This window comes from Aphelocoma coerulescens, chromosome 5 (genome assembly GCF_041296385.1).
Source record: "Aphelocoma coerulescens isolate FSJ_1873_10779 chromosome 5, UR_Acoe_1.0, whole genome shotgun sequence".
Classification (NCBI taxonomy): domain Eukaryota; kingdom Metazoa; phylum Chordata; class Aves; order Passeriformes; family Corvidae; genus Aphelocoma; species Aphelocoma coerulescens.
Window position 1 is genome coordinate 6891748 of NC_091019.1, and position 26756 is coordinate 6918503.

General features: G+C 38.9%; 1 protein-coding gene across 9 annotated transcripts in view; it reads left to right on the forward strand.

Annotated features, from left to right (window-relative positions):
• The first annotated feature begins 788 nt into the window (after positions 1-788).
• ANO5 (anoctamin 5) overlaps positions 789-26756 on the forward strand; it is a 55567-nt gene continuing 29599 nt past the window's right edge. The window contains exons 1-6 of one of the 9 annotated variants that reach the window (XM_069016460.1): positions 789-916; positions 10746-10790; positions 13074-13144; positions 19632-19679; positions 25232-25276; positions 26320-26433. In XM_069016460.1, coding sequence (XP_068872561.1) covers positions 856-916; positions 10746-10790; positions 13074-13144; positions 19632-19679; positions 25232-25276; positions 26320-26433 — 384 coding nt within the window. In that variant the 5' untranslated portion in view covers positions 789-855. The remainder of the gene's footprint in view (positions 917-10745; positions 10791-13073; positions 13145-19631; positions 19680-25231; positions 25277-26319; positions 26434-26756) is intronic. The other 8 variants (XM_069016463.1, XM_069016464.1, XM_069016465.1 and 5 more) reach the window with 8 other exon arrangements.

Below are 26756 nucleotides of genomic sequence, written 5' to 3' on the forward strand. Positions count from 1 at the left end.
CTGGAAACAAGCACAGCAACTCAACTGACTGACTTGATTAACTTTTTATTAAGAATTCCATGAATTTTTATTGGTCATGAAAGTGGTGTTGTGTTACAGTTGCCCAAGTAACAAAATTCCCTGTCACTTTGGTGCGTAAAATGATTACTCAGGTAGCAAAAGATGAATATACAAAAAGTTAATTTGAAAGAATGACTGAGTTTATATTAAGAAACAAACAAAAAAAATTAAATACATGTGCTGAACAAAGATTGTTGGAAACTGTCTCAGATGATTGAAGGAAGTGATGAGAAGCTACGGCTGTTAGAGGCATGGCAGTGGTAGCAGCTCCAGGAGCAGGGACAGCAGCTGTGAATGGAGCCTCACGAGTTAAGAGTTAAATTTCTTCATTACAGCTTTTATGGGGCTAAGTTTTCGGTTTGTGATAAGAACCGTGTTGATAACAGAGGGCTGTTTTAGATATTGCTGAGCAAGCAGTGCTTGGGCAGCGTCCAGGTCCGTTCTGCTCCTGTGGGTGTACAAGCAGCTCGGGAGGGGACACAGTCGGCACAGCTGAGCCCACATCACGCATGTCATGGACCCTGCTCTCAGGCACACTGCGTAATTTTTGGGGTCGTCCCGTATAGGACCAGCCCATCCCTCGATCTCCTGCTGTTCCCCCCGCGGGCACGGCCCCGCTTGGGCCCCGAGGACCGCGCCCGCTCGGGGGCTGCTCCCGCGGCTCCCCCGCCCCGATGAGCGGTGCCGCTCCGCCTCCGAGGGCAGTGCGCATGCATGAGGGAGGCGGCCGCCCGGCCCGTGAGTCACGGCTCCGCTGCACAGCCGCTCCCCAGCAGCAGCGGAAAGGCGGCCACCATGAACCGCTTGGGAAAGAAAGCAAATGAGACCCTCATCGAGATGGCTCTGTCGGCGGACGGTAGGAGAGGGCGGAAAGGGGGGATCGCGGCTCTGTTCCGCCTCTGCCCCCCGGGGTACGGTAGCGCTTCCCGCCCAGCGGTGACTCGGGGCCCATGGAAGCGGCGCGGGTGGGAGGCAGCGGAGGCGAGCGTGGTGTGGGGCATTGGGGAGCTCTGGTTCCTCCCCAGGGTGTGCAGGCCGGCGTCTGTGAGATGGGGCTGATCCCGGATGAATCCTGACCCCTCCTGCATCGAGCTTTTAATTCTTCGGCTTCCACTTGAGCAGAGCAAAACCACTTTTCCATGAGCATGATCAAACTATGATTAGATCTATATAATCCCCAAATAAATCTTGAAGGTTCTCACATCAGCACTCTGCCAAGAACAAAAGCTAGAGAACCCGCTTGATTTTTATCTTAAAAGACACAGCAGGTACAAATGTCCCTCTGCCGGACAGCAAACTTTCAGCCTCCCCCGAAGCACCAGCTGGGGTCGGGCGCTGGCTTCCAGCAGCTGAGGCTGCCCTTACAAGAAGGATCAGAGCAGACCGGGTCACCTCACTTCGGAAGGTGTGAGCACCCTTCTTCCCCCTCGCTCTCTACCAGATGCGCTGGCACCCTTCAGCTTTGGATAGACCCTGCGGCAGGGGATGTGTGGCCAGTGGATTTGTGTCAGGGCCTTGCTTTTTTGCTATAGCGAGGTTACTGTTTCCACTTCGTGTCAGTATGGTATGTCATTATTTATAATAAATGTGATCATAATAGGATTTTGTAAAATAACATGACGCAAGCGTGTGTTTATCAGCACCTCACCGGGCAACGTGAATCAACAGTCAGCTGTTAAGAGAGCATGTTGATATTTTCAGAATGAAACTGTATAGATTTTTTTTTTTGAAAAGGAAAATGCTGACCTAGAAAAAGATCTCTTTTTTTGGAAATAATGCTTTGCCGTCAGTCCTAGAAGTGAAAATCTTAAAGCAGGAAAGAACCACAAAGTCCTTTTGTTGGCTTCTCAGGTTATATGTTCCCCCTCACAGCTTGACTACACTGTCTTTTTTAGAAAAATATATATAATGCCATTTTAAACACCTTGAGCACTAGTGGCAAATCATGATTTTCAAAATATTTGGCAGTCTTGTTTCAGAGAGGTACGATGGCACTATTGACTGTGAAATTATCCAAAATAAACTCTTTATAGTGACAGCAAGGAGGGGTGTCCAGCTGTGGGGAGGCAGGCATCCATAGCAAGTGTCAGACGAAGGTTTGCCCTCTCTGGGAAGGCCTGGTGGAGCTGGCAGGCTTCTTAGGAACAGGAGCAGATGGATATTACAGCCTCTTGGCCAGTGATCCTATTCCAAAGGGGATGTGAGAGACCTGAGTCATCGTCCATCCCAGTGCCTGGGAGCAATGAAAAGTGCTAGGACTGAGCTGCTCTCTCCATAGGTTGTTCTTCTGAAGTACCTTGAGACTAAAAAATATTTACAGAACACACAAAGTATTCCCATTTAGGGAATGATTCTATGAAGTCAGATTTGTAAACTTCATTCCACAGTATTCAGTTTTCCCATGAGCCTTGTGGTTTTTTAATAGTCATAAATAGTGAATATAAGGAGATTTGAGGAGTTCCAGTGTCCAAGGATGGTTAACGAGGATTTGCTGTAGAGTAGCACGTAACTCTCCATACGAAATCATGTTCTAGTTCAGTTCAATATTGTTAACTCACCACTTTTCTAAAACAGAAACAATTGCATATGGGCTTTTTAAAGTTTCTATTAGTTTGTTCCCCAAAAGTCTCTCAAGGTTAAAAACCCCCAAAACCTTCCTTAAATTATTGTTAAGAAAAGTTAACAGTATGCATATATTGCCAGCAGGACTTCTTGTAGATCTAAATACATGCTTTGTACCTTTAAGGAAAAGCCTCCTAAGGCTCTAGATATCTGATGTGCTCAAGCAGGGCCTGTGTAAGTCAGTAGGAGCAAGGCAGGAGAGAAAACATCTGCTACTTTTTTCCTTAAAGACATGTTTGTACTTGGATAGTACCTGTTTATTTAATTCTGGTTTACTACTGCTTTTTATTAAACTTGAATGCTGGGAAACAGGTGGTGGGGATGCCAAGACTGTACCAGCAGCAGAAAGTTTAAGGCCTGTTTAGAGCCTGTGTGCCAGAACTCTTACCTTGAAGGAAGCTTTCTGGCTTCCTGCTGAATTGCATCTGTGTGAGGTAAAAAATTCCATTTTTGTATGTGTGATTTTGCTTTCTGTTGGAAGGTGTGTGTCATTTACCTCAAATGTTAAAGTTTAAGAAAACTGAACTTGCAAAATTGGAATGTCAATACGAGAGGAAGAAGACTGCAATATGTTGCTAGGATTATTTCTGTCTGCATTCACTTTCAGTATCTTTTTTTTCCCCAGCACGTTAATGCTACAGTAGCTGTGTTGCAGGATATATCCCAAGCCTGCCAGTCTTCTGGAAGCTTGCTTGTTGGCTCCATGCCGTGATTTGAAGTATGCTGCCTTTATACACATGGCTCCTCTTCCAAAACTTCCAGGAGCCTGGTTTGCACTCAAAACGCTCTAAGCGATCTCAATTCAAAGGCTTACTTAGGCTGGTTGTCATCTTGCTTGTTGTAACCTCTGAGAAAGGTGGAAAAACATCAGGGAAAGCTGATGGTGTGACTTGCAAACTGCTTGTGCCAGTGTGTTGGCATCTCGCAATACCTCAGCATTCAGGGCCAAATACTGCTGTCATTTAATAAAATGATACTTCACTTATTTGATCAGAATTCATACCAGTAACATAAAATACAGGCCTCTGTTCAAGACTACATCTGTCTCCAATTACTGTCGCAATGTATGTAGTAATTTCTGATCTATTTGTGGAAACATTGCATGGGATATCATGTTCCCACAGGGCTAAACCAAAGGGGTTGTTAAGAGGAAAGCTGTTTGAAAGTTTATTCCTAGGTAGTGAAATAAAAGGTCCAAGAAATTTAGATAATAGTTCATAATATAAAAGGCAGGGGAGAAAATACTCTCTTAGACCAACCAATGTCTGGTTTCTGAGTGGAATTTCTTTAGTGGCTGCCATGCGTCACTGTGGGGGCACAGTGTAAATACAGGTTGGTTATTGGAAGCTAAACCTCTTTATAACAGAAAACTCCTGTTTGTAGTAGGAAAACCTGCTTTTGGGAACTCATCCCAACAACTTGCATCATATCACTGTATAGCTGTGGTGATTACAGTGCGAAAATTAAAACATCAAACCCATTCCACTGCAGCTGTTAAATATGGATTTTTCTCCAAAGATTGTGTCAGTTTAAAAAAAAAAAAATTGCTCTTGGACAACATTTTCATTTTAGGTGAGAACCCTGCATATGAGATTAAACTCACTCTCTGCAGTTTGGTGAGTAGCAAAGGAGGCATTAAGTCCCATGCATGCCATTTAAACCCAGTAGCAATTATGTGGGATATTCAGGCCACATTTTGGGAAGCTGGGAAATACAGCTGGATTCATAGAATCGTTAAGGTTGGAAAAGACCTCTAAGATCCCTCAGGTGCAGAATTGAGTGATGGCCCTGCCATCACAGGTGAAAGCATTTTAGTCTCTTTGCAGCAGGTGACTTACAATTTCACCTTTTTGCTCAGAAAATGAAAGAAAATGCCCTGCAGCTGTCTCCCCCTCACGACAAGTCCTGGAGGAATGGTTTGGCTCAGTGAGGGGGCAGGGGTCAGAGGTTCTGGATTGTGAATGCCAAGTAAACACCAAGAAAGCCACCATCATCTCTTCTGGTGTAAGGCAGAGTTATGTTCTCTCAGTGATTCCCTCTCCATCAGTTTGCAACTAAGGCACTGCCTGGTGTGCTGTGCTGTTCTGAGGTGTTCTCTACAGAAGTAAACTGATAAATGTATTATAAAATGGAAGTACACTTAAACCTTTATGTACAAAGGCTGAATAATTACTGTGATACAAGGAAACACTAGGATAAGATATAAGGGCACTGCTGAAAATGTGCTTTTAAAATCATGCTTGAGAACTGTTGGCATATAATTTGTGAAAAAAAACCCCCAAACAACAAACAAACAAAAACACCAAGAAAGCAAATGCCACTGTCTTCATATTTAGTGTATTTAAACCAATGAGTTGCATATGCATGTGGTGAAGACAAATAGTCATCTAACCTAAATATGTCATCGAGGTATAGGTAACGTAAAAATGTGATCAGATGTTAAGAGGCAAGGTAATAATGCAGTGAACTTTTGCACTAGTTTTTTATTGTGATCTGGGGGTTGAACCAAAGAGCAGTGTAATTGCCAGGTTATATTTTCTTATCTTGCAGTAATTTTATTGTATTTGGTGATAGCTTTCCACGTGCCTGTGTGTATAAATGCAGAAAGGGGAAGGAAGGTCCTTGAGCTGTATTGCTAGGGATAGTTCTTGCAATTATAACATAGTTATGGAAGGATTTGCAGGTATTTTTCAGAAATTATTTATAGATTAAACCTTGTATGTGTGGTTACACATTGTGTAACACTGGGTATTTTGTTGTAGCAATTATAACATTTTGTGTTAGATTAAACACGGTGTGGGAGGAGCTGAGTCTATTGGGATTTGTTTACTTGGATTATACTATATAGATGTGTGGTTTTCATCAAAACCTGAAGCTGTCAAAGCTGTGTTGTTCATGCCTTTGTTCTCCAGTGGCTCTCAGTGAGGACCAGTAGATGTGGTGAAGTTCCAAACGCTTTTTTTTAGGAAGTGAGTATATCTTTGCGTGAAGTACAGTCTTCTAACTGGAAATACCAAGGGATTCTCATCTTCTTTACTTGGGTCACAAGGGTAAATATGAAATTTGAGGCCTTTGGCAAGACAGCAGAACCCTAGCAAACCATATGGGCATGACTCATGATGCAGATGGTTGTCCTTTCATTTTCTGCACTAGCCCTAAATTAGAAAGGCCCCTGTAGTTTGTTATTCAAAGGAGTTGTCTTAACTGTTGTGTAGGAAATCAGAAAGTCTATGTTTGCACCATTTATAGTGTGCTAGAAATAAACCATGCCAACAAGTAATGGCTAGCAGATGTGGTTTTCAGGCCACTTGGTTCTTCAAACCACGTTGCCTACTTCAATTCTGTTAATTGACTGGTGCTTAAGTAAAAACTTTAAGCGATGGAAACCATAGTTCATTGCCCTGATCATTTTCTTGATAGATAGGAACAGTTTCTCTTTGGGTCCAGTATAGGAATTCCAAAGTTATTCCATCATTTTTTAAGTAATTTGGACAAAAATGCCAATTCTTGCAATTCTTGTAAATCTTACATTTGGTTATAAAACATCTTCCTATACTGGTATATTTTTATGTTGTTTAATGTAAGAAAATTAAATAACTGGTGAATACACTGGCAACATTTCCAGTGATGCATTTCGTTGGAAGCATAACCAAAAGAATATTGAGTGAGGTAGAGCATAAAGGACCAGAAATTATAAATTGGCCATCTGAAATTAAATATCTGGATAACATGAAACTGTGGAATATCACCAGAGGACAGTAAATTCGAAGTGATCTTAAAAAAATTTATTGCTATATTTGCATCATTAGTTTCCTAGTTTGTATCCCTTTTCAGTTACAACATCTATAAGAAAATCTCTCATACAAGGGTAGGAATGTAATGTGTATGCACAGAATGAACAGTGCATTGGGCCCTCCACTACTTTTGGACACTTGTGTATTGCAAATGTGGAAAGAAATTGGAGACTCTGTTGCCTAAGGGTTTACATCAGTGATTTTATTGGAAGTTGGAGAAATGCATTAATGAATGATGCTGTGAGATGTTCAGTGTATCTCTGGGCACACTAGGAAAGCAAGTCTGTGCCTAATACGTCTTGAAGTGCTCATGGTTCCATTGGGCTGTGATGAAAAACAATCCCGCAGTTTCTCTTTCTTCATTTTATCTTGAAGGAGAGGTGAGAGCACCTTGCACTTCCATGGATGTGCAAGGCCGTTGCTGGAGCTGTGTGCCTGCCTCTGCAGTCAGATAGTGCCAATAAAATCTGGCCCTGAATGTATAAATACTCTTAAAGGCAAACAAACACTGCCCTGTTGCTTCGTGAGCTGTCAGAACTCCTGCAGTCTGGTGTTCTACCACTGTTCTGCTGAGGTTTATTTGTCATTCTAGTCCCCCTTACTCACATGCATGTAAATGCTGTGCAGTTTAAAAATACCTGACTTAATCCACCTATTCCTAGTCTGAGCTTTCTTTAAAAAAAAAAAGTTTTTTAAAATGCATTTGAACCTATTAATCAGTTTATGTGTGTCATTCTGCAGAACGATGATGCCTGGAAGGTCTGAGTGCTCACAGCATGCTTTAAGTCTTGTCTGTGCTGGTACATAAAATAGAGTGTTGGTTGTCACCTGAATTGCATTAAAATGCCATTCAAGTTCTGTGTTACAACACTATGCTTGTGGGTTTTTTTGCTAAAAACAGATTTGCACAACTTCTCTATTTAATATATTCTCTTTTTTGCTATCCTGGTGGCTTTTAATCAAAAGAGGAGGTGGTTTTGTGGCTCTTTAAAACGGAGGCAGTGGAGGGTAAACATCCTATTCTGATTTAATATACCCAGTTACTATACTAGAGATTAGGACTTAGGACTTAATGTCTTTTCCAAATGCTAAATGAGATTTTCTTACTGTTAGGAACAGGTTTCCAAGTTTATGCCTATATTAAGGAGTTATTGTTCTTCTGCTTCCAATATGTTGATAAATACCTGTTTTCTGGAAGTGCTTGTTTAATAGTAAAACACATGAAGAAAATTAATATGTCAGTGAAGCAGCCTATGCTTGAATGCAATCTTCTTTCTTTTAAGGGACTAATAAAATTCTTTTAAAATATTTCCAATAGACTTTCTTGGATTCACTGAGAATATTTTCACTGTTAAATAGTCTTAAATTTTTAGGAGCATCTCTGTATATGCATGAATCACCACTTCAGACATTATCTTAAGATTGAACCTTTGGCTCAGCAGCACAGTTATTACTCTTCAGACAATGCCAGCTGGAGTAATAACCTTATTTTGGTTTCTCGGAAGTCAGCTAGGTGGGTCTCCAGTTCCCTGTGGCAACTCTGTCATCCAGCTCAGGAGGCTGTGATCAGTATGTGCATAAGTTTAGTTGATAAGTGAAGCTGCTTTCCTTAGATATGGAAGCACTTGCAATAGTCATTATGATGCTTACTTGGAAGGAGTGACTGATTTCTCTTTTCTGTCAGCCAGGCCAGGTGATCCGTAATGGCGGGGGGTTTATTAAGATGGTAACTTCAAGACATCTAGGAATAAAATTTTCTTCCGTAGCATGTTAAAAATGAATATTGGGAATTTTCTTCATAGTACAAAGTAGCTACTTCATAACAACTGCAGTATTAGTTTCAGGATTTGTTATGGTTTTGGTTGGTTTATTTGTTTATTTTCATTTTACCTGGACCATCAAAATTTTGCTCTAGGGATAGGCATGTGTATAAACTAATATGCCAATATGTCAGACATATGCAGAACAGTGTCTATGGTCTGAATACTCTTTGCTTGATTTTGTTGGCTGAAAAGGATGCTGTTACTGTGTCTAAGAAAATTGTGAAAATAATTGAAAGCAGTATTTTGGAAACAATACTGAAATAGCGGAATCAGTACTAATACTGTCTTAGTGCTGCTAAGTAGCATTACTTACTTTGGAATAACTCTATCAGAGGTCTTAGGTGCAAATGCAGATGATTTTCTAGTTTTAGTAGCAAAACAAAAATTTTGATCCCTTGAAATGTCTCTATCTGCCACCTGATTTTAGAAGCACCTAATATGTAAACATTTTTACTGGTGTAAACAATCTGTCAAGAGCTGTGTTTGGTGCAGATGAATCAGGGTTATAGAAGTTGGAAGAAAGGAAAACTTAAAAGCCTTCTCTTACTCCGTTTTCTGAGGCAGAGCTGCTCTGAACTGTGCCAGGCTGCAGCATCTGCACACCAGATGCAGTGTGCCCAGCTGCACTTCAAGTGCAGTGTTGTCAGACAAGCTTTTTTCTTTGCCATCTTCCAGCAGACTTGGACTTACTGAGGATGCTGAAGTAAAAGGATTGTCATCTTCCAGGGAAAGTGTGGATTAGGTGCAGTTAAAGGGACTAGAGCATCCATGGCTGTGACTATGCTAGTAATCAAAAAAGCCAAGGATTTTTTCCTTGGCTTCCAAAGATGAGTAGCACAGTCCAGCCACACCTGTATGGTGAAAAAACCTTCTCTACCTAGCAAGGCAGACTTCTTCGTATGGCTTTGAAGGCCAGACGCCAGCGTCCTCTGGAGTGTGCTTCTTCTGCATCTACTAGAGTGCTGGAAGCTGAAACCATTCTTCAAAGTGCACCAGTAATTGAGTGAGAAGTCCTGTCATTAGGTCTGTCTTCTGGGCTTTTACTTGCCTAGTCGAGGCACCACTGTTGTGACCAGGACATGACCTGTGACAGGTTGCATTTCTCCTGGAGAACGTGCAGCTTGTTTTTTGGTGCTGTTTACCTTGCTGCAGCTATTATCAGAAAATAGGGTCTATGGGAGGCCTTGATTCACAATGCCATCATTACTTATTTGCAACAGCACGTGTACTTTTACCTTTTCCTAACTCGTCAGTTTTGCCATGTAGAAAAACAAAGTGATTCCGGCACTGTGAACAAATTTAAACTATTATAGAATTTCTAATTGTTTAATTACACAAGAAGCTGTTTTTACTCTTGTTACAGAAATCATAAGATTACAATAATGAAGCTACCTTTTTTGTGAGTAAACTACTTATATTTTAAGAGATGAAATCAGTCTTGATTATATTCTTCAGTCTTCAGTACTGAATGTTGATTTCTCTTGTGGCTTACGGTTGTTGTGATCATTTGGGTCTGTAATTGAAGTAGAAATGGTCTGTAATTCTTAGGGGTGGCATACCAGAAGTTTCTAAGTAGGTTGCCCTGCGGTTGGGTGTACTTTGGGACAGCATATGTTGTCTTACACTGCAGAATTATAGGCCATATGAAGCTTGCTTATTTACAGTAACGTGCACACTGCCAAGGCATACGTGTTTAAGGAGTTACAAATAGCTGTGTGAAGAATTGTAAGGCTGCTGAAGACATCAGTTACATTGGGAAAGAGGCATTTCTTTTAGCTAGGATATGTGCACTCCCATAAAGGCCAATGATTTGAACAAATGCTAAAATGATAAATTTCTGAAAAAATGGTGAGTTTTAATAGTCATAGAGTTTTACTGGAGTTAATTTTGAACAAAAAACATTTCAAAAAGTTTCTGCAATTTAAACAATCAAATTTTATAGTAAAGGGCCACTTAGTTTTGTAAGTGTCCTTGTTTGCTGTTTTTGGCGTGCAGCTATTTCTAGATCTGTTTGTATACATAAAAGCATGTAGTGTTGAAGAACAAGGACATACCCTAAATATGGAATTTTATCAGAATATTATTGTTTTACTCCCATCTTTAGAAATGAAGCAGTAATTTAATGAAGAATTTTAAATTTTTTTAGAATTTTAGAGTTTTCTTGGCTAGTGGAAACTATGATGGTCCTCCCTGCTGCTGATAAGGAAAAGTGGAATCCTTGTTTGTGTTGCTGAATAAGGTGCCTGGACAAAAAGGTGAATGTTGGTGTTCCCAGAGGAGCCTGCACCATGCTTTCTATCTAGGTCACAGTGTCTGGTGTCCAGGGCTTATTCTTCTGTTTTATATGGTGGCTGTATTGTAAAGGATAGAGGAGAATTATGAAATGGGTTCATGTTAATGTGAATTTTACTTCTGGTTCTTACTGAAGTGTTTTTTCCTTTTAAAGATGACATTGCGATTCTCACCAAGTTCAAGCCATCACAGTCAGAAGGTATCGTACTAACCAGTGTTTTACCTCCTCCCTTTTGTCTGTGTCCTCTATCCCTTTTTTTTTTTCTGCTGGGAGCCTTTTGGAAATCAGACTTCGGTTAATTGTGAGTCATTGGTACCACATATGAGCCTTTTGCAATGTGATTTGCAAGTCAATTGTTGGCTATCTGTTGGCAGCTCTCCTGGTTAAGATTTAACTGGGCATTTCCATTGCTGGTGCTTGGTGCAGTTCTGGGATGGGGGCCTCTTTGCACCTTCCTACATGATTTGGGTGTGTTGCTTGTGCTGCTCATGTTCAGGAATCTGATTACGTGTTTTATAAGGAGTGAACGTACTAAGTATGTTGTACTTCTCAGTTAATGTATGTTTAGCGTTTATGTTCTCTTTTTACCTTCTTGTGTGCTGCTCTAGGGTTATTCAGGTTTATTTAAGTGGAACAGAGATACCAAGAGGATTTCCTTCCAGAAGTTGCATATGTAATCAGCTATGGTACTGAGAAAGCATTTAAAATGTGGAACTCTGAATTATATTTGCTCTGAGGTTAGACTTTCACAACTACAGAGAGGATAAAATCCAGAAAAAACCCCACACAAAGGCTGTTACAGGCGATTGAATCAGTTCGGGTTCCCTCAGCAGCACAGAAAATTGAAGGTTCCTGCTGCAGGGACAAGGTGTCAGACTGTTCCTGGCCTGGAACTGGAGAGTTGTGTGACAAAATGTTTGGGCTTTCTGCTCCTGGGCCCTGGGCTCGTACCGTTGGCTAAGTCTGCAGTAGCCACCTGCCTCCCAGGGCTTTAGGCAGCACAGGTAGCAGAGCGTGGTGGGGATGCTCCCATTCTTTATCCTGATGTTCAGATTGTATCTACTAATACAGATTTTCCAAGTATAGTTTGCTTTAGCAGAATAGCATGCAACAATGTTAAGTGTCTTGTCATTTTGAAACTTATTTGTTATATTTTACATACCATTGCCTGGTTTCTCATCACATGTATGGTTATAAATTACAGACTATTTTCTGTAAGTGAACTTAGAAAGAAAAAGAAAATTGTAGGAAATTAAATGCTCTCAAGCTGTGCTTAAGTAGGTTATTATATATTTTTGAAGAACCAGTTTATATCCTGCCTGGATGCAATTTTGATGTCAAATATTTGCAGATTACAAAAAGAAAAGTAGGCTTGTTTTATTGGCAGAAATAGTCTAACTGTAGCTGTCTTGACAGTGGTCCAGTGTAAGTCTGTCCAGTCTGAGCTATACTCAGCAACGCTTCCTTAATGGAGAAAGAAGTAAGATGTATCCTCTTTTCTGAAAGAAAGAGACACTATTTTTAGGTGCATGGTCTAGATTTTGATCAGCTGTTTTCAAAACTGCTTATCCTTTTCCATTGGTGGTGGAGTGATTTAGATGCCTGATTTAAGAGACTGATCTGCCTAATCAGCAGAGAGATGGTTGTTTACAAAAACTTACTGGAGCAGGAGCCTAGCTTATGGGCTCAGAGTTGTTCTCCAAAGGAAAATGGTGACAGTGTAAGTTCAGAGGCACAAACCCAGCCAGTGTCTCGATCCAGTTTAAGATTATGAAGGTACTAAATAGGTTTTTCCTTCTAGCATTAACAATTCAGTAACAGTGTCTTTGGTGGAATACTTTATTTGTGGGCAAGTCATGTTGGAGTTCACTACTATTGTTAAAATGAAGGCAGGGCTTTTTGTTTAGTTTGTTTTATCGTTGTTGTTGTTTTGGAGCTAGGTTTTTTTAGGTTTTGTTTGTTTGTTTTTAAAGAAGCAGCTTAGTAATTAAGTTCATATTACTGTTCTTGATCCTGTTGTCATATCTCCATTATGTGGGCATTTGTAATCTTGAGGTTTTGCACCACTGACCCCTTAGCAAGAAACCACACCCTAATTTGATTTCTAGCAAACACCATAGGTAATTGAACTTCCATAACTGAGGCAGCAAAGCTCTGGGTGTGAGACCCTCTTAGACCTAGCAGATATGTGAGACAAAAAAGATACGTGATGACAACAGACTTTTTTTCTGTCACAGTTGAAAATATATTTCTGTGAATGCAAGGTTACACCAAGGTAGTACAGACTGAGTATATTGTGTCTTGCAGCATTTTTTCCCCTCCAGAGAAAAATTCTTGAAGATTTTATGTATTATGAATGTTATTTTCCATCTTTTGTTTGTTCATAGTTCCATGCCTTCAAGGTCCACATCATTTTCAGATACAACAATATTTTTAAAAAAGGAATGTATTTATGTGAATCTCCTTCTCAATGTTCCTTAGGGGAAGAGTGCAATGGACCTTTAAGTGAAACTATTTCAACTGCAGGATCAGAAATCCCAAGCAGCTCTGAGGTAAGGTACAGTACAAATCGTGTTAGTTAATGTACTACTTGGTAGGAAGGAATAAGAATGGTTGTTGTGAAAAAGACAATTAATTTTCAAAACTAGTATTTCTTTTTAGATAGTCTTATACCTCATTTTTATCCATGTAAAAGTTTTCTTCCTGTATTGTTTTGAAAGAGAAAAACCATGAATATGACATGACACTCACTGAGTGACTAACTAGTGCTAGTGGTACAACACAGTAGTGGTAGAAAACACTATGAACTTAATGGTGTTTTCTGTATCAGTCTTGAAATGAGAATCACATGATCTTTATGTGTTTTGACAATTGGAAAAACATACTGTTTCTGCACCAACCAAACACTTTGTTTTGTGCTGCGTATCATATTGCTGGCTTGCTGGGGAAATCAAGGCACACTGGAGATCCACTGCTCTGGGAACCTTGTGAGAGTGCAGCAAGATTCATGAGAAAGCAAATGAAGATTTGAGTTACTAGAGTACCTCATCATGTGCAATATGAAAAGCATCATCAGCTATAAATTTTTTCACAGTACCTCATTGCTTAATATGTACAGTACACAATGCCTTGAAGAGGTAACAGGGTGTGGCCAGTATTCAGTTGAGAAACTGTTTCAAAACGAATACTGAAAATATGTGATCTTTACAATGGTATTTTATTTTCATTCCTATTGTCTGATTTCTTTACTGTTGTTACACACTTAGAGGAAGATAGGAAGTTTAAGATAGGAAAAGAAACAGCTCTTCTGTCAAAATAGAGTCTTATACTGGCCATGAGCACTGATCAGAAATGATGTCTGTTGAATTGAGTGTTGAAAAACTGCAGCTGTTCTGCTGAGCTTCTTAAAAGTAAAACATGTTCTCAATGTCCTATAATGGCCAAAGCTGGAGATGATCACACAGAGACAGAACTCAGAAGGACTTCCTAGATTACACAGGTCTTTGTCTTCTTAGAGCATGCAGCCATATCATCCCATCATAAATTTACCTGTTCCATTTTAAAACTTATTCATATGTTCACCCTATTCCCTTCTGAATCTGTTGTAGGAGTTGTAATCATCTTTTTTTTCCAGGAAAATTTTCAGTGAACAGCCATATCAAATGCTTCACTGAACAAAGGGTATCATACTGTAATAAGCTGATTCTGAGCTACTTTACTTGTGTCTCTCAGTGGATGGAGATTACCTATTTCACCAAAACTTGGAAGAAGTCACTTCATGACTTAAGATGTATGAAAAGGCAGGAAACATGGGAGAAAGAGTGCAACATGTGTCATATATGTAGAGACATGGGATTTGGACCTTGCTTGAAGGATGAAAGATTCATGATGGGGTGGGAAAGTAGGAGGCTTTGATCCTTCAGCACATTCATGTTTGGGAAAAATATGTCTGGTTATCCTCTCAAAAATTTCTCCTTGGTAACTTCATGCAGCATTTTCTCTTGTTTTCTACTTACATGTTTCCTTACATAATTATTTTTCTTCATACTTTGTTACTAAATATCACAAAGTATTGTCATATTAGCAGTATCAGTAAGTAGTTGATAACTTGGGGGTTTTGTTTTGTTGTTTTCATTGCTCCCTCTGAGACAGCTTGTTTGGCCTTAGTTTGTTTCTGCAGATCAGCTGGTTATCTGATGTTTGCTTACATTTAAGTTAGTACTTTTCTGTGCTTTGCCCTATCTTACCCAATGAACCCTAACACATTGTCATTTATCTGATTTGTGCTTTCTGTGCATTAGCCAGACAGAAAGTTACAGAGTTATTCGTAATCTTCTTGCCCAGTTTCACACTCTTAACAGCCATGACAGGCTTAGTTCTTGATGATTAATGTCCTAGAATTCAGGTTAAGTCTATATTTTAAAGTTTTTCTATTAATTAATTGCAATAGTAAGATAGCCCCTAATATTTATGGGATTTTTTTATATATAATGCTAATCTTTTGTCTTCATGTGTTATCACAGCTTCAGTTGTCTTCTGTATAAACTGGAAGAATTTATTTTCCTTCAGTTCTTTGCTAGGTTGCCTTTAACATCTTTGATGCATTCCTGTAGGAATTCAGCAGGGTCTTCTATCCCAGCATGGTTTCTCCTCCTTTCACCAATGCCCTTCTGAGCTCAGGTCAATGCGCTTTGTTGTTGTTTTGACAGGTAGCACATTTCTCTATTACCTCTGTGATAGGTTGGTAATGTTCTTGTCACTTAACAATGTTTCTGCAGTTAAAAAATATGAACATTTGGAATTCCTAAACCAATTTAAATTAAATAATTTTAAAACAGAAATGGAATTATTGAAAAAAACATTGGGAAAGAGTTAAATGAACTTACATTCAAGCCACTACTTCATTATGCTCAGGCTGTCTTTTCTTTTGGAAGAGGAAAAACATAACATCCAGCAGCAGTATGCTTCTGTTCAGCAGCACAGAAAAAAAGCTAAGGCCTTACTGTTGATTTAGCAACAGAGGAGGGAAAAAATAAATCTAGATATAATATGGAGAGAAGAAACATTACCCATCCATAATTCAGTGGTTGGGTTTGGTTTTTTTTTTGTTTGTTTTTTTTCCTTTCTTTTGTAATCTGCAAAGGAGTATGTGATTTGGATGAAAGGAATGATGCATGTAAAACAGAAGTGAAGAACGATCTGTAGTGAAGCCTGCCAGCTTATATACAAAAGTTGGATGAAGTCCAGGGCTCAAAAAGCATTGGAGCACCAATGAGTGGTACATTTGGTCCTTCTCGATTTTGCATTCTTGCCTATTTCACTCTGGATGTTTTTCTGGTTTTTTAAAACTACTTCTTCTTGAGTCTCCTTATTTTTCTTGTTCTTTAATCTCCCATAGGGACAAAAGAAATAAGATCACTTGGACTTCATCAGCTTTTCATAGTCCAGGACTTACAGCATAAATCATTTCTAGATGCTTTGTCATGCAGGGAGGCAAGGAGATATTTTCCCCAAACAGCAGACTGGAGAAGGGGGAAAAAAAAGGATATAATAGGGATATTTTCAAATAAGTGTTGCAATGGGGACTACTTCAGATTATGTCCTTGTTAAACCAGTAATACACGGACAGCCACTTCTATGAGGGATGGGCGACTGTCTTAAGTGAATCCCTGCATAGAATCTACCTGAATCAGTCTTTATGGAGTTCTTGTTCTAAGAAATACATAAATGCCTCTGAAAGACCTTTCAAGCAAATTGGAAAAATGAATGAAATAAAACCTGAGAATTTGTTTTCCTCTATGCTTTCTATTTGTGCAGAGAGAGCACAAGGAGAATATACAATGGTGTGTCTGCTCAGGGATTGTAATTAGTTGTTCAGGTTACTGAGTAAATGAAGATGAAACACATTGACAAAATAGAGTTCCTGTGCCTAAGAGGAAAGAAGATCACTCCATTAATTCAAGATTGGAAGAAAGGTTAAAAAATTGAATTTGTATTACATTTTCTAATAGTAAAAGTTCAGGCCATTCAAATGGGATAAATGTAAAATTAGTACAGCTTTTGTGCAAAATCGAATCATCGGTTTGTAGTTTATCAACATCTGTAGAGGTCCATCTACACAGAGGACTATTTGTTATTCCAGTTAAGAAGTACAAAGTAATTTAAAATGCTTTCTTGGTGTGCATGTGGGATCTGCCTCATAAAAGGCAGGTGACTGCACTACTCTCTGAGTAAGACTGCAGGAACTGTGCCCTATTCTACCTGTAAGAAGGTAGGAATTGATTTTGCACAGTTATATGTTAAATTTTTACCTTTCTGTTCATTTCACACCAGTGAAATGCTTACTAAAAATTCCTGTTAATCCAGATTTTCCATAATGTAACTTGATCATAAGAGAATCTGAGAACAAGCTGTCTTTATTTAAGCCAGATTAGCAGAAGTAAATTGGCAGAGCTCCATCAAATTTATTAAAGCAGTGCATTTTACCACTATTAGGGCTTGACTGATAGATTATTGTCTTTTTTCAGAGCAGCAGGTGCTGCAGGTGTTCTAAATTAATTGGTAGGATTTTTTTTCTGAAGAAACACCATCATAATGTGCATTACTGTTCATGCTTGTTAGTTTTTCAGTTCAGACTGGTGGATCTTCAAACAGAGAAACATAAAATGCCATTATTAGTATTGCAAAGATGGACCAAATTGGTTTCAAAATCTAGAAAGAAGTACAGAAAGACTTCTTCCAAGTCTAACAAAAACACCTGAGGGCTATTTTGGGAGAGCCAGAGTGCATTAAAGACTTAAGAGAGTGGATTCCAGAGTAAGAGGGACCAGCCCAACACTGCTGCCACAACTGCCAGCCTTCTCTGTTTTCATCTCAACAAAGTTGGATTATTTCAGTTGATTCTTGTTTTGCATGTCACATGTTACCAACACTGGAACCCCTTTGTGCTGTACACAGGCTCTGGCATATAATGAAAAAAGCGGTGTGTTTCTATCAGAGTACTTGAAATGTGCAGGAGAAGGTACGAGCACCAGTTTAAAAATAGTTAATCCTAATGACTTGAGCTAATTCATTTCTGACAGTTATTCTGAGCAGGGTAAGATCCTATGGCCAGCAGGAAAGCATTTCACAGAATGCATAGGAACGTGCAAAGGCCTCTGCCAGCTGTTTGTCTTCACCTCACAGCTTAGTGTTTCACTAAATGTATTAAAATTTTGTCTCTGAGTGAGGCAGTGTGAGCAGTGAGGAGCAGTGGGTGGCTAAAGCCTGTATTTGCATCTAACCATGGAGGAGCTGGTGAGCAGTGAATGGGAGGAGTACGGGATGGAGAGGCTGGATAAAAGCAGATGGAAGGGTACCAGCGTGGATGGGGGGAATGTGTGCCATGGACAGGTCAGGAGCCACAGGGCAGCATTGAAAAGCAAGGCTGTGCTTTCATCGATGTTCAGTTTGTACAGTAGTTTACATGGCAAGTATTTACAGTGTATAATTGGAGAAAAACTTTCCACTCAAGCATCTCAGCCCTTAGTTCTCTACTAAAAGTGCAAGTTTTTCCAGTAGCATCAGTGACAGGAGGATTAACTTCTAAACCCAGTCCAGACTGTCTTACGGTAAGAGCACAGTGCAGCTATTTATATTTGCAGTGTCTCTCAGGGAGATTCCTTGCCAAAAGCCAGATTGATCTTTCTGTTTATTTTATTGCATTCTGGAAAGGACATTTTTGGCTTACTTAGATAAGCAAATACCCAGAAATGGCATCATTAAGAAAGAATGTAAAGATGTGTGTATGTATTACTTGATGTGTAACCAGGACAGGAATGGACCTCAGTGGTTTCTCTCAAGAAAAGTTGTATTAAAAGTGAAAAATATTATTTAAAAAATAATAAACAGTACTTTATGAAAATTGGATTTAGGGTAATAAACTTTCTGAAACTTTACAACTCTAAACCAGTAAATGATACTACAATAATAAAATGTGTTAGTATTCTACTTCTATTGAAAGTTAATTTAATTCCACAGAGAACTATTGCGTTTTCATAATGGACTTGCACTGTTTGGTTCCATTGTTTAATTCTGTCTGTGGTTTGTGGTCAAAGTACACAAAAGCAAAACAAAACAGAAGTGTGATAAGTTATCGACTAACGGAGTTAGATCTTGAGAAACTGCTGAGGTATTGTAAACCATTGTTCGTTCCAATAGCAGCACCTGATCTCAAAACCCATCGCCTCTGCGAGGCCGCGGTGGTGGGCCAGGACCCCAGAGAGGTGATGGCCATGTGTGTAGGATGGCTGTGCTCTGCCATTCTGTGTGGAGTGTGGCCTGAGGATGTTGCAGCAGCCTCCACACCAACACAGGAAAACAGTGAGCACCCAGATCTTGTACAATTAAAATCAGGGTAGGGCCCCACTGGGTGTGGGTCAGAAGCTGGGAAACCCTCACTAGTCTCATTAGGCATAACTGCAATTACTGGTACCAATTTACCTTGTCTGCGCTGTGAGATTAAGGATTTGTCTGCTTGCATTTGTTTTTGTTCAGTGTCCACTGTATAATTTGAGTTTGTATTTAAAAAATAGCCAAGTAAGGGGCAGCACATTTGTTCCAAATGCAAGCACAGCCATCTATGCTGTGTACATTTTCTCTCTTTGCTATCAAAATAAATGAGAATACTATTAACAGTTGTTCTTCATCAGTTTATAAACAGTAATCTGTACCAACTTGTTGAGACTGTATTTTTTCTAATGGAAATTATGAGAAATACTGTTTAACTCTTACCAAAAATTGTAATTATTAATGCTTAAAAATCAGTATGGATCATGTAAAAGTTGGTCCTGTAGGCTAGAGACCAGGCTTGTCTGAGGAAGTAGAGGTTGGTTTAAACTCTTGACTTGTCTCGATTGAAAATCCATCTATCACTCAGAAGAGCTTTTCAGCAACTTAAACCAGGAGCTACACTCTTTCTTCTGAATTAGCCTTTAATTTTAAAGCCTCCTTTGCATCATCGCTAACAACATTATGTTTTTCCCGTGATGCCACTGGCAGGGCCTAAACAGCACTGAGACTACTTTACTCATCCCTGAACATCAAGTGGTAAGCAGTAAGAAGTATTCATGCTTCCTTGCATGAATTTGTGTGGCGTCTTCTATTACAGTATGCCAAAATGTCCCTCACCAGAAAATTTTCCAGTTTCAAGGATGCCATCCTTCTAAAACCAATTTTTACTAGCTTATAAAAATGAATGCGGTTTTGCATTTATTCCTGGTGATGACTTAAAAGATAAATTGAAGCAAATCAAAAGAATAATAGACAAAATTGAAAAGTTAAGATTGGTGGAGAAAACTGGAAAGTTTGCTTTTTTATCATTGTTTTGGTTTGATGGGATATAGGGTGTATTCTGACTCTGGTGTTATTAACAAATGTGGGATTCCTTTTTATCATGATGGCCTGAGGGCTCTGTGAGTCAGCATGATACTCTAAAATGTTTTAAAGAGCAAGAAACAAACACTGACATAATTTGAAATATGTTGCCTCTTTTTTTTTTATTGTAGTAAATAATAAGGAAAGGCTCAGAATAGCCACTTACTGAAATTCACAGACAAGATAACTGTATAAATTCTCAAATGTATCAGAAAACTTCAAATAATCATTATTGGTTTATGGAGAAAAAGTATAAAAAGTCATTTAAAATAACTGAAAAAGTACATGCTGAGGTGTATTAAAACTTGTCTGCTTGCTTACTTTGGGCTCTGGTGTCTTCCATTAACATGTACGCTCTCCTAGCTTACTTTTTATTTTTCTTTGTTATGTTCTTGTCTAATATATTCTTTTATCCAGAGAGGCTTTTTATGTGCATTTATATTTCAGTGCAAGTATCTTGGTGTCTTAAACTGCTTTGAAATGCATGTTTTCAAGCTTTCAGATTTTAATGTGGTTCAAAATTGAAACATCAGTGAAGGCGAAAAAAGCAGCTTGCAAGTTTTAGCTACAAGAAATACATGGGATTTTGTGTTTCTTTGAATGGGAAAGGTTACAGTTCTGTATGCAACCTTACAGCCTGCATGAAGTATAACTGGAAACTGGGATGGGTGGTGTTAAGAGTGTTGTTAATACATGTCTTTAAATTGAGTAAGCTCTTCAGTTGCATGGATTCCTTTAAGGAAGAATAATGATGAGAACTTCATGGAAAGGGACTCTGGTAAAATGGAAACTGAGTGTGTAAACCAGAAATTTGCCATTTTGATTTTCAGGAGAGTACCTGTTTATTTTTGTATGTTCTGTAAATGTATTTCCAGGAACATTTTACTTTTGGAAATACATTTATATCATTTAGATATGTATTTATAAAGTAACATTTAAGTTCATATATATGTATAAATATATATATTCATATTTAGCATAGCAGCACTTAAATCCATGTGTTTTTCCTGCAGCATGTTTTAAGTCAGTGAAAAGGAGGAGTATAGAAATATTCCATGCAAACTGGGGATCTAAGTGAAGGCGATGACTTTGTTTTTAAGCCATTGAATGTTTCCTACCCTTTCAGCTATGGATGCTTTTCTTGTATTTTGATTCAGCTTTCAAAACTTACATTTTTGTCCATTCCTGTATTCTGAAAGTTTTTTGTGCCACGGATTGCTAATACATAAATTACCTGGTTGCTTTTTAATGTAGTTCTTTGGGGTTTTTAGACTGTCTGTTTTAAATCTAACTTGCCTGTGTGATTATCAAAGGTGTGCAGTTAATAAAATAAATATTTTCTTTGTAGACTGTATCTTGTAAGCCAGACAAATGTTTCAAATCAATTTAATGTTACAAATCAATGTAATGTTGTAATTTCAGGTATGTTTTTGCCTGGTAATGTAGGACTGTGAGAATGTAATTCCTTGGTATGCTGATGGGGATCATAAAAACCATTCCATGGTATTAATGTAACCTCTCATCTTTCCTGTTAGTCACAGCTGGAGTTGCTTCCCTGTGCTGTAACTAATGAAGCTAATGGGTTTCTCCATCTCCAATTGGTATTGGTTACTGCTTTGTTACTGAAAATGCTGCTCTGAACCACCTTCCCACAAAAAAGATACAAGATACAAAAGCAGAAGGGGAAGGGTGCTCAGGTCTGAACCTGCAGTCCCAGGGAAACTTTGGGAAACCTTGAGGTCTGAGGCATTGAATTTGGGAAGGGTGTTTCTGAACATAGGCCCTAAGGAACTTGCAGTTTTCTGACTGAATAATAATCTGAAAAATACTGCTCTAGGACAAGTTTCCCTGTCTTTGAAGCATGGACATAGAGAGGGCTGGGATATTTAGTAGCAGAGTGTATTTGGAGGAAGCTCCATGCCTACAAGGTGAGAGCTGTGCTAAGTGACCTGTAAAGACCCATTTCCTGTTGGGTGGATAACCAGAAATAGAAATCCCTCAGAGTTCCATAAAAACCTATGGGATTAAATAATTCAGGTATAATCTGCAAAACATATTTGTTTTTTGGGTACTGTGATACCACTAACCCATCAAGGAGTAGCTGCCCACACTGCCCAAGGCCCACTGTTGGTGTGCCAGGGTGGGCAAGTGAAGCCACAGTGACATTCAGCACAGTGCCCGTGGCTCAGCTTCAGCCCGCAGTCGTTTCTCTGAAGCACTCTCTGTGCCAGCGTTAGTGCTTGCTGCCACTTCCAGCAGCTGCTTCTCTCTCTCCAGCTCACCGTGTCCGACTGTTTGCCTTGGCCCTGGCAAAGTGTCTCAGAGGCACCTGTGGAGCGGGGCAGCCAAGGACTCCTCAGCAGGCATTCAGCAGTGCTGGCAAGTCCTGGTGGATCTGAGTGTTGTGTGGGTCTGCCAGCCAGCATTTACACACTGAGCCCAAACCAGTCTGGGCAGAACCATGAGCTCTTACAGCCTTACTTCATCTTGAGCTGTGCTTGTTTCCTTACTGACATCTTGGTCTCCCCTGTCACCTGTCTTGTTAAGTCAGGTTTTCCTGCTGCAGGGCTTTGGATTGTGTCTGAGGTGAGGATTGCAAGTCTGGGTACTCGGAGGGTTGTTTGGTTGGACATGGTCTAGTACCCCAGCCTCTGCAGGTTGTCTAGACAAAAATCATCAAATATAGGATAACTATAACTATTGATATAGTACCATATAAATCCGGTAAGTTTGCACTTACATAGCCACATGAAAAGAAAATTTGTCTCTTCATGATAGACCATTACAGCACTCAATTAGCACATCTGTCCGCAAGCGGTGAGGTCACTGAGTTTTTAGAGAGATGACTAGACTATTGAGGCTGGAAAGCTATTAGAAGGTAGTATTTGTTTTTTGAACAGGTGGTTTTTGTAAACTTGCTTTGTAGTTGATGGATTTATTCAACTTTTTGAAAGCCCTGGTAAATGCTGAATGTTTGCAGTAACATTTCATAGAATCCTCCAGTGAACTTGCGTTGGAAGGGATCTCTGGATGGCCAACCTCCTACTCAAGGCAAGGCTGGCTTCAAACTTAGGTTAGATTGCACAGTCCTGGCCTAGTTTAGTTAGGCTATGTGATCTCTGAGGATGGAGATTATGCAGTCACTCTGGGCAATCTGTTGTACCCATTCCCTCTCAACCACAGCCTCACATCCAGTAGGAATTTCTCCTGTTGTGACTTGTGGTTGTTGCTTCTTGAGTTTTCACCATACGCCTCAGGGCCCCATCTCTTCTGTAGTTCCTCTTTGGGTGTAACTTAATTACTAAAAAGCTTCAGCTTGCTATCTGTTCTGTGTTGGGAAGTTTTAATTTGGTTACTTGTATTGCAGGAGGAACACAGTTCAGAATATTTTCTGTGATTGGGTGTAGTGTCATTTGATAACTGCAGGTTGTCCAAGATCATTAACTGCATTCATGCAGTTCTGGAAAGAACTGTTAAGAAATAAGATGTACAAATCTGCAATGTTTAAAGATTCACTGATAGAATCAATGCAAATTACAAACTTTTTATATATGTTAAACTTGTAGGTGTGCATGTATGCACAAAACTCTGTGCATATGCAAGACTGATCTTGTTCTCCTTGGGAAATCCAAATGCAGCAAAATGGAATAATTTATGGGTTTAGTAAGCTGGCCTGTCACTAGCCGTAATGAGTAATCCTATGTACAGAAGGACAAGGAACTGATAAGTATTCCCCTTCTAAAAGCAGATCTGACAATGACTACTGCATCTTCTTAAATTGATAGTCAGACCTTTAATTACTGAGGATTCTGATACATCTTAGAAAATGACCAAATTTTGATGGCAATAAAGATAAAATATTTCTTCAATTGTATTGAATAATCTAATTATAACTATTCAATCCAAACAATTTGGGGTACTCCTTCAGCAGGAGCTTTTTTTGAAGTAAGTTTTGCTTATTGTTTTATTTCTTTGTGTATATGAATTTAGTTCACTAGAACAATTTCTGTGCTTATGAAGTCACTGTCTTTTTTAATCAGTGGCTGGGGTGGGTTTTTTTTAGGGCAATTACTAACCTTTTAGGTTGTTAGAATACACTTTGGGGTTCACTTACTGTAATGCTGAATAATTACAACACTGTTGATTCTATACAAGTGTTAGTGTGGTTCTGTGCACTGTGTTAGTTTGATTAACATAGTATCTATACTGTTGCAGTTTGCATGTAGTCACAATTATATTTGCAAAGAAAGACCTAAACCTGTAAGTACAAAATAGAACAGAAAAAGGCATTTTCTTTTCTGCAATTGGATTCCATGATTTTTGTGAGCCTTTTAATCATGCAAGATGACATACTGCATTTGGAAGCAAAAGCATTCTGAGGTAGCTGTCCTGATTTCAGTCATACAAAGTAGTCTGATTGATCTGCCGTAAATATTTCTCAAGAAGATAAACAGCAAAAAACCTTAACAGAATTGCTGAAGAGGGAAGGCAAAGAATGGATGGCAGCATTTTCAGGAAGTAATTTATTTTAGCGTTTTGTGCTGCATTAATTTGCAACAGTGTTTTGTAGCTCCCCAAAGGGCTAGGATAGCTTCAGGAACACAGGAATTCTCCGTAATGCATGGCTGCTTCAAGTATCTGATTTCAGCAGTTACCAGTGTGTCTAATGCAGATGCATAAAGTTGTGCAACACTATGGAACAATAGGATTTTCAATTACTTTTATTTAATTTCAGCCTATTTAAAGATAAACATATGAATTACGTGGATATTATTACTTGTAGTTTTGTCAGCTCTGGAATTACATGGTTGCCATTTGTCTTTTTATGTCCCAGTGGGTCCAACCCGACACGAGTATAACAGAAACATGCATGCACTATGCCTGAGCCAGTGTTTTGGTACCTTTGCTCTACACTCAAAACCACTTTGTTATTGCTCTTTTTAAAATCTGCATGAGTATCCAAATGATGGCAATTAGTATTATAGGATTCATTAGCTTAAAACATGTTTTTACTGTCCAAACGGATTCCAGCCCAGCTTTGCCTTTAATGGAAAATACATGATAGTGATATTATTTGTGGGCGCTTGTGTTTTTCTGGTGGCTGGAGGCTTTTCCTAGCTTTAAAGGACATGGATTTCTTGCTCACTGTGGTTGGGGTGTATGTGCTTGGAGCAGTTGGTTCTTGGAGAGAAACAGTGGGCCTAACTACTTGTTGGTTATTCCAGCAGAGTGGAAGGAAGTATAATCTGTTCCTGAAGCGACGTCTCAGGGTAAAGCAGTGATGAATGCTATTGCAAGTGGCTTGGATGGCTGCAGTAATAACATGCTTCACTGTGTGATGCCTTTTGTTAACTGGGAGCAAGGTTCACAGCTATAAATAAATATGTGCTTTCTCAGGGAACACATGCATCCTTGCATGGTATGAGAGGGAAAAGACAGAGACATAATCCTCTGAATTATTCTGTTTTGTTCCTACTCTAATAAAATGAAAACCCCAATTCAGCCCTATACAAATACACTTCTGCTGATAGGTGTGGTTGAAAAAATAACACCAACCTTCCTCAGCACAGAGTTACATTTAAACTAGAATATTAGCTTCTATGGAGAGCACTTTGCTGTATGTCTTGTACATGATTTGATAGAGCTGAATATTGATATGATAATAAATAATGTTACCTAATGTGAGTTAACTTCCCTAGGAGAGTGGGGTTACAGTCTTTTATTTGCCTAACATTAATTACTGTGGCCTCATAGTGAAAAGGGTGGATGTTGTTACTAAGACATTCTGGCGTGTTGGTAAATTAAAATATGACCTTTAATAGATCAGTTGAATACAAATTACCCTGTTACATTGATTTATTAGGTGTATTTTTTTTTTCCCATGAAAGTAAATATTCAGTTTTGAAACATCACCCCTGTATTTTTGCGAGCTGTTTTTATATGTGGTCATTGCTGGGACAATATGTCTCTGTGGTGGTTGATTTAGTGAATCTTGTTATGTAGAGGAAAATGCATGGAATTTACATTTTGCTACCTGCTTCAAGTATTCACAAGTCTTGCTACACTAACATATATATATATATATTTATACTTCCTGTACCAGTTACTTACATGTAATGCTTGCAGACATATGCAGTTAATTTTGAAATTATTTAAACTAGATGTAGCCCTTGTTAAAACTTGCCCAAGTATATCTTCGGCTGTAAAGAAACTGAAGAATTGTGGCAATATGGGGAAACTTCTTTGCATTCTGTTATATTTTAGAGAAACATCAATACTTGGTTTTTTATTCATATGCCTGTATCTTCTACAGATTGATAAAAGACATCAAAGCAAAGATTCTATTTTCTTCAGGGATGGTGTCAGGAGAATTGATTTTGTTCTCTCCTATGTGGATGATCTAAATAAGGAATGGGAAAAAAAGTTGGTAAGTTTGTCTTTTTGAAGTCCTCTTAATTTTTATGTATAATAAGCTGAATATCAATTACTAACCCTTTCAGATTACTAGACCCATCTGGAATAGAATTTAGCTAAAAATTTTATAGCTGTGTGAAAAGCAATTCCATGTATGGAAATTTCTGTATAATTTACTGTTGTGTGTCACGACCCAATTTTATTAGATTTTTGTGTCTATGTTAATTGAATTGATCTCTCTTTGTTACTTAGGCTGAGCAATATATTATACAATTGAGCAGAGTAATCCAAATTATTTTGCTTCTTCAATTAACAGTCTAGCTGAGACTTTGGAGA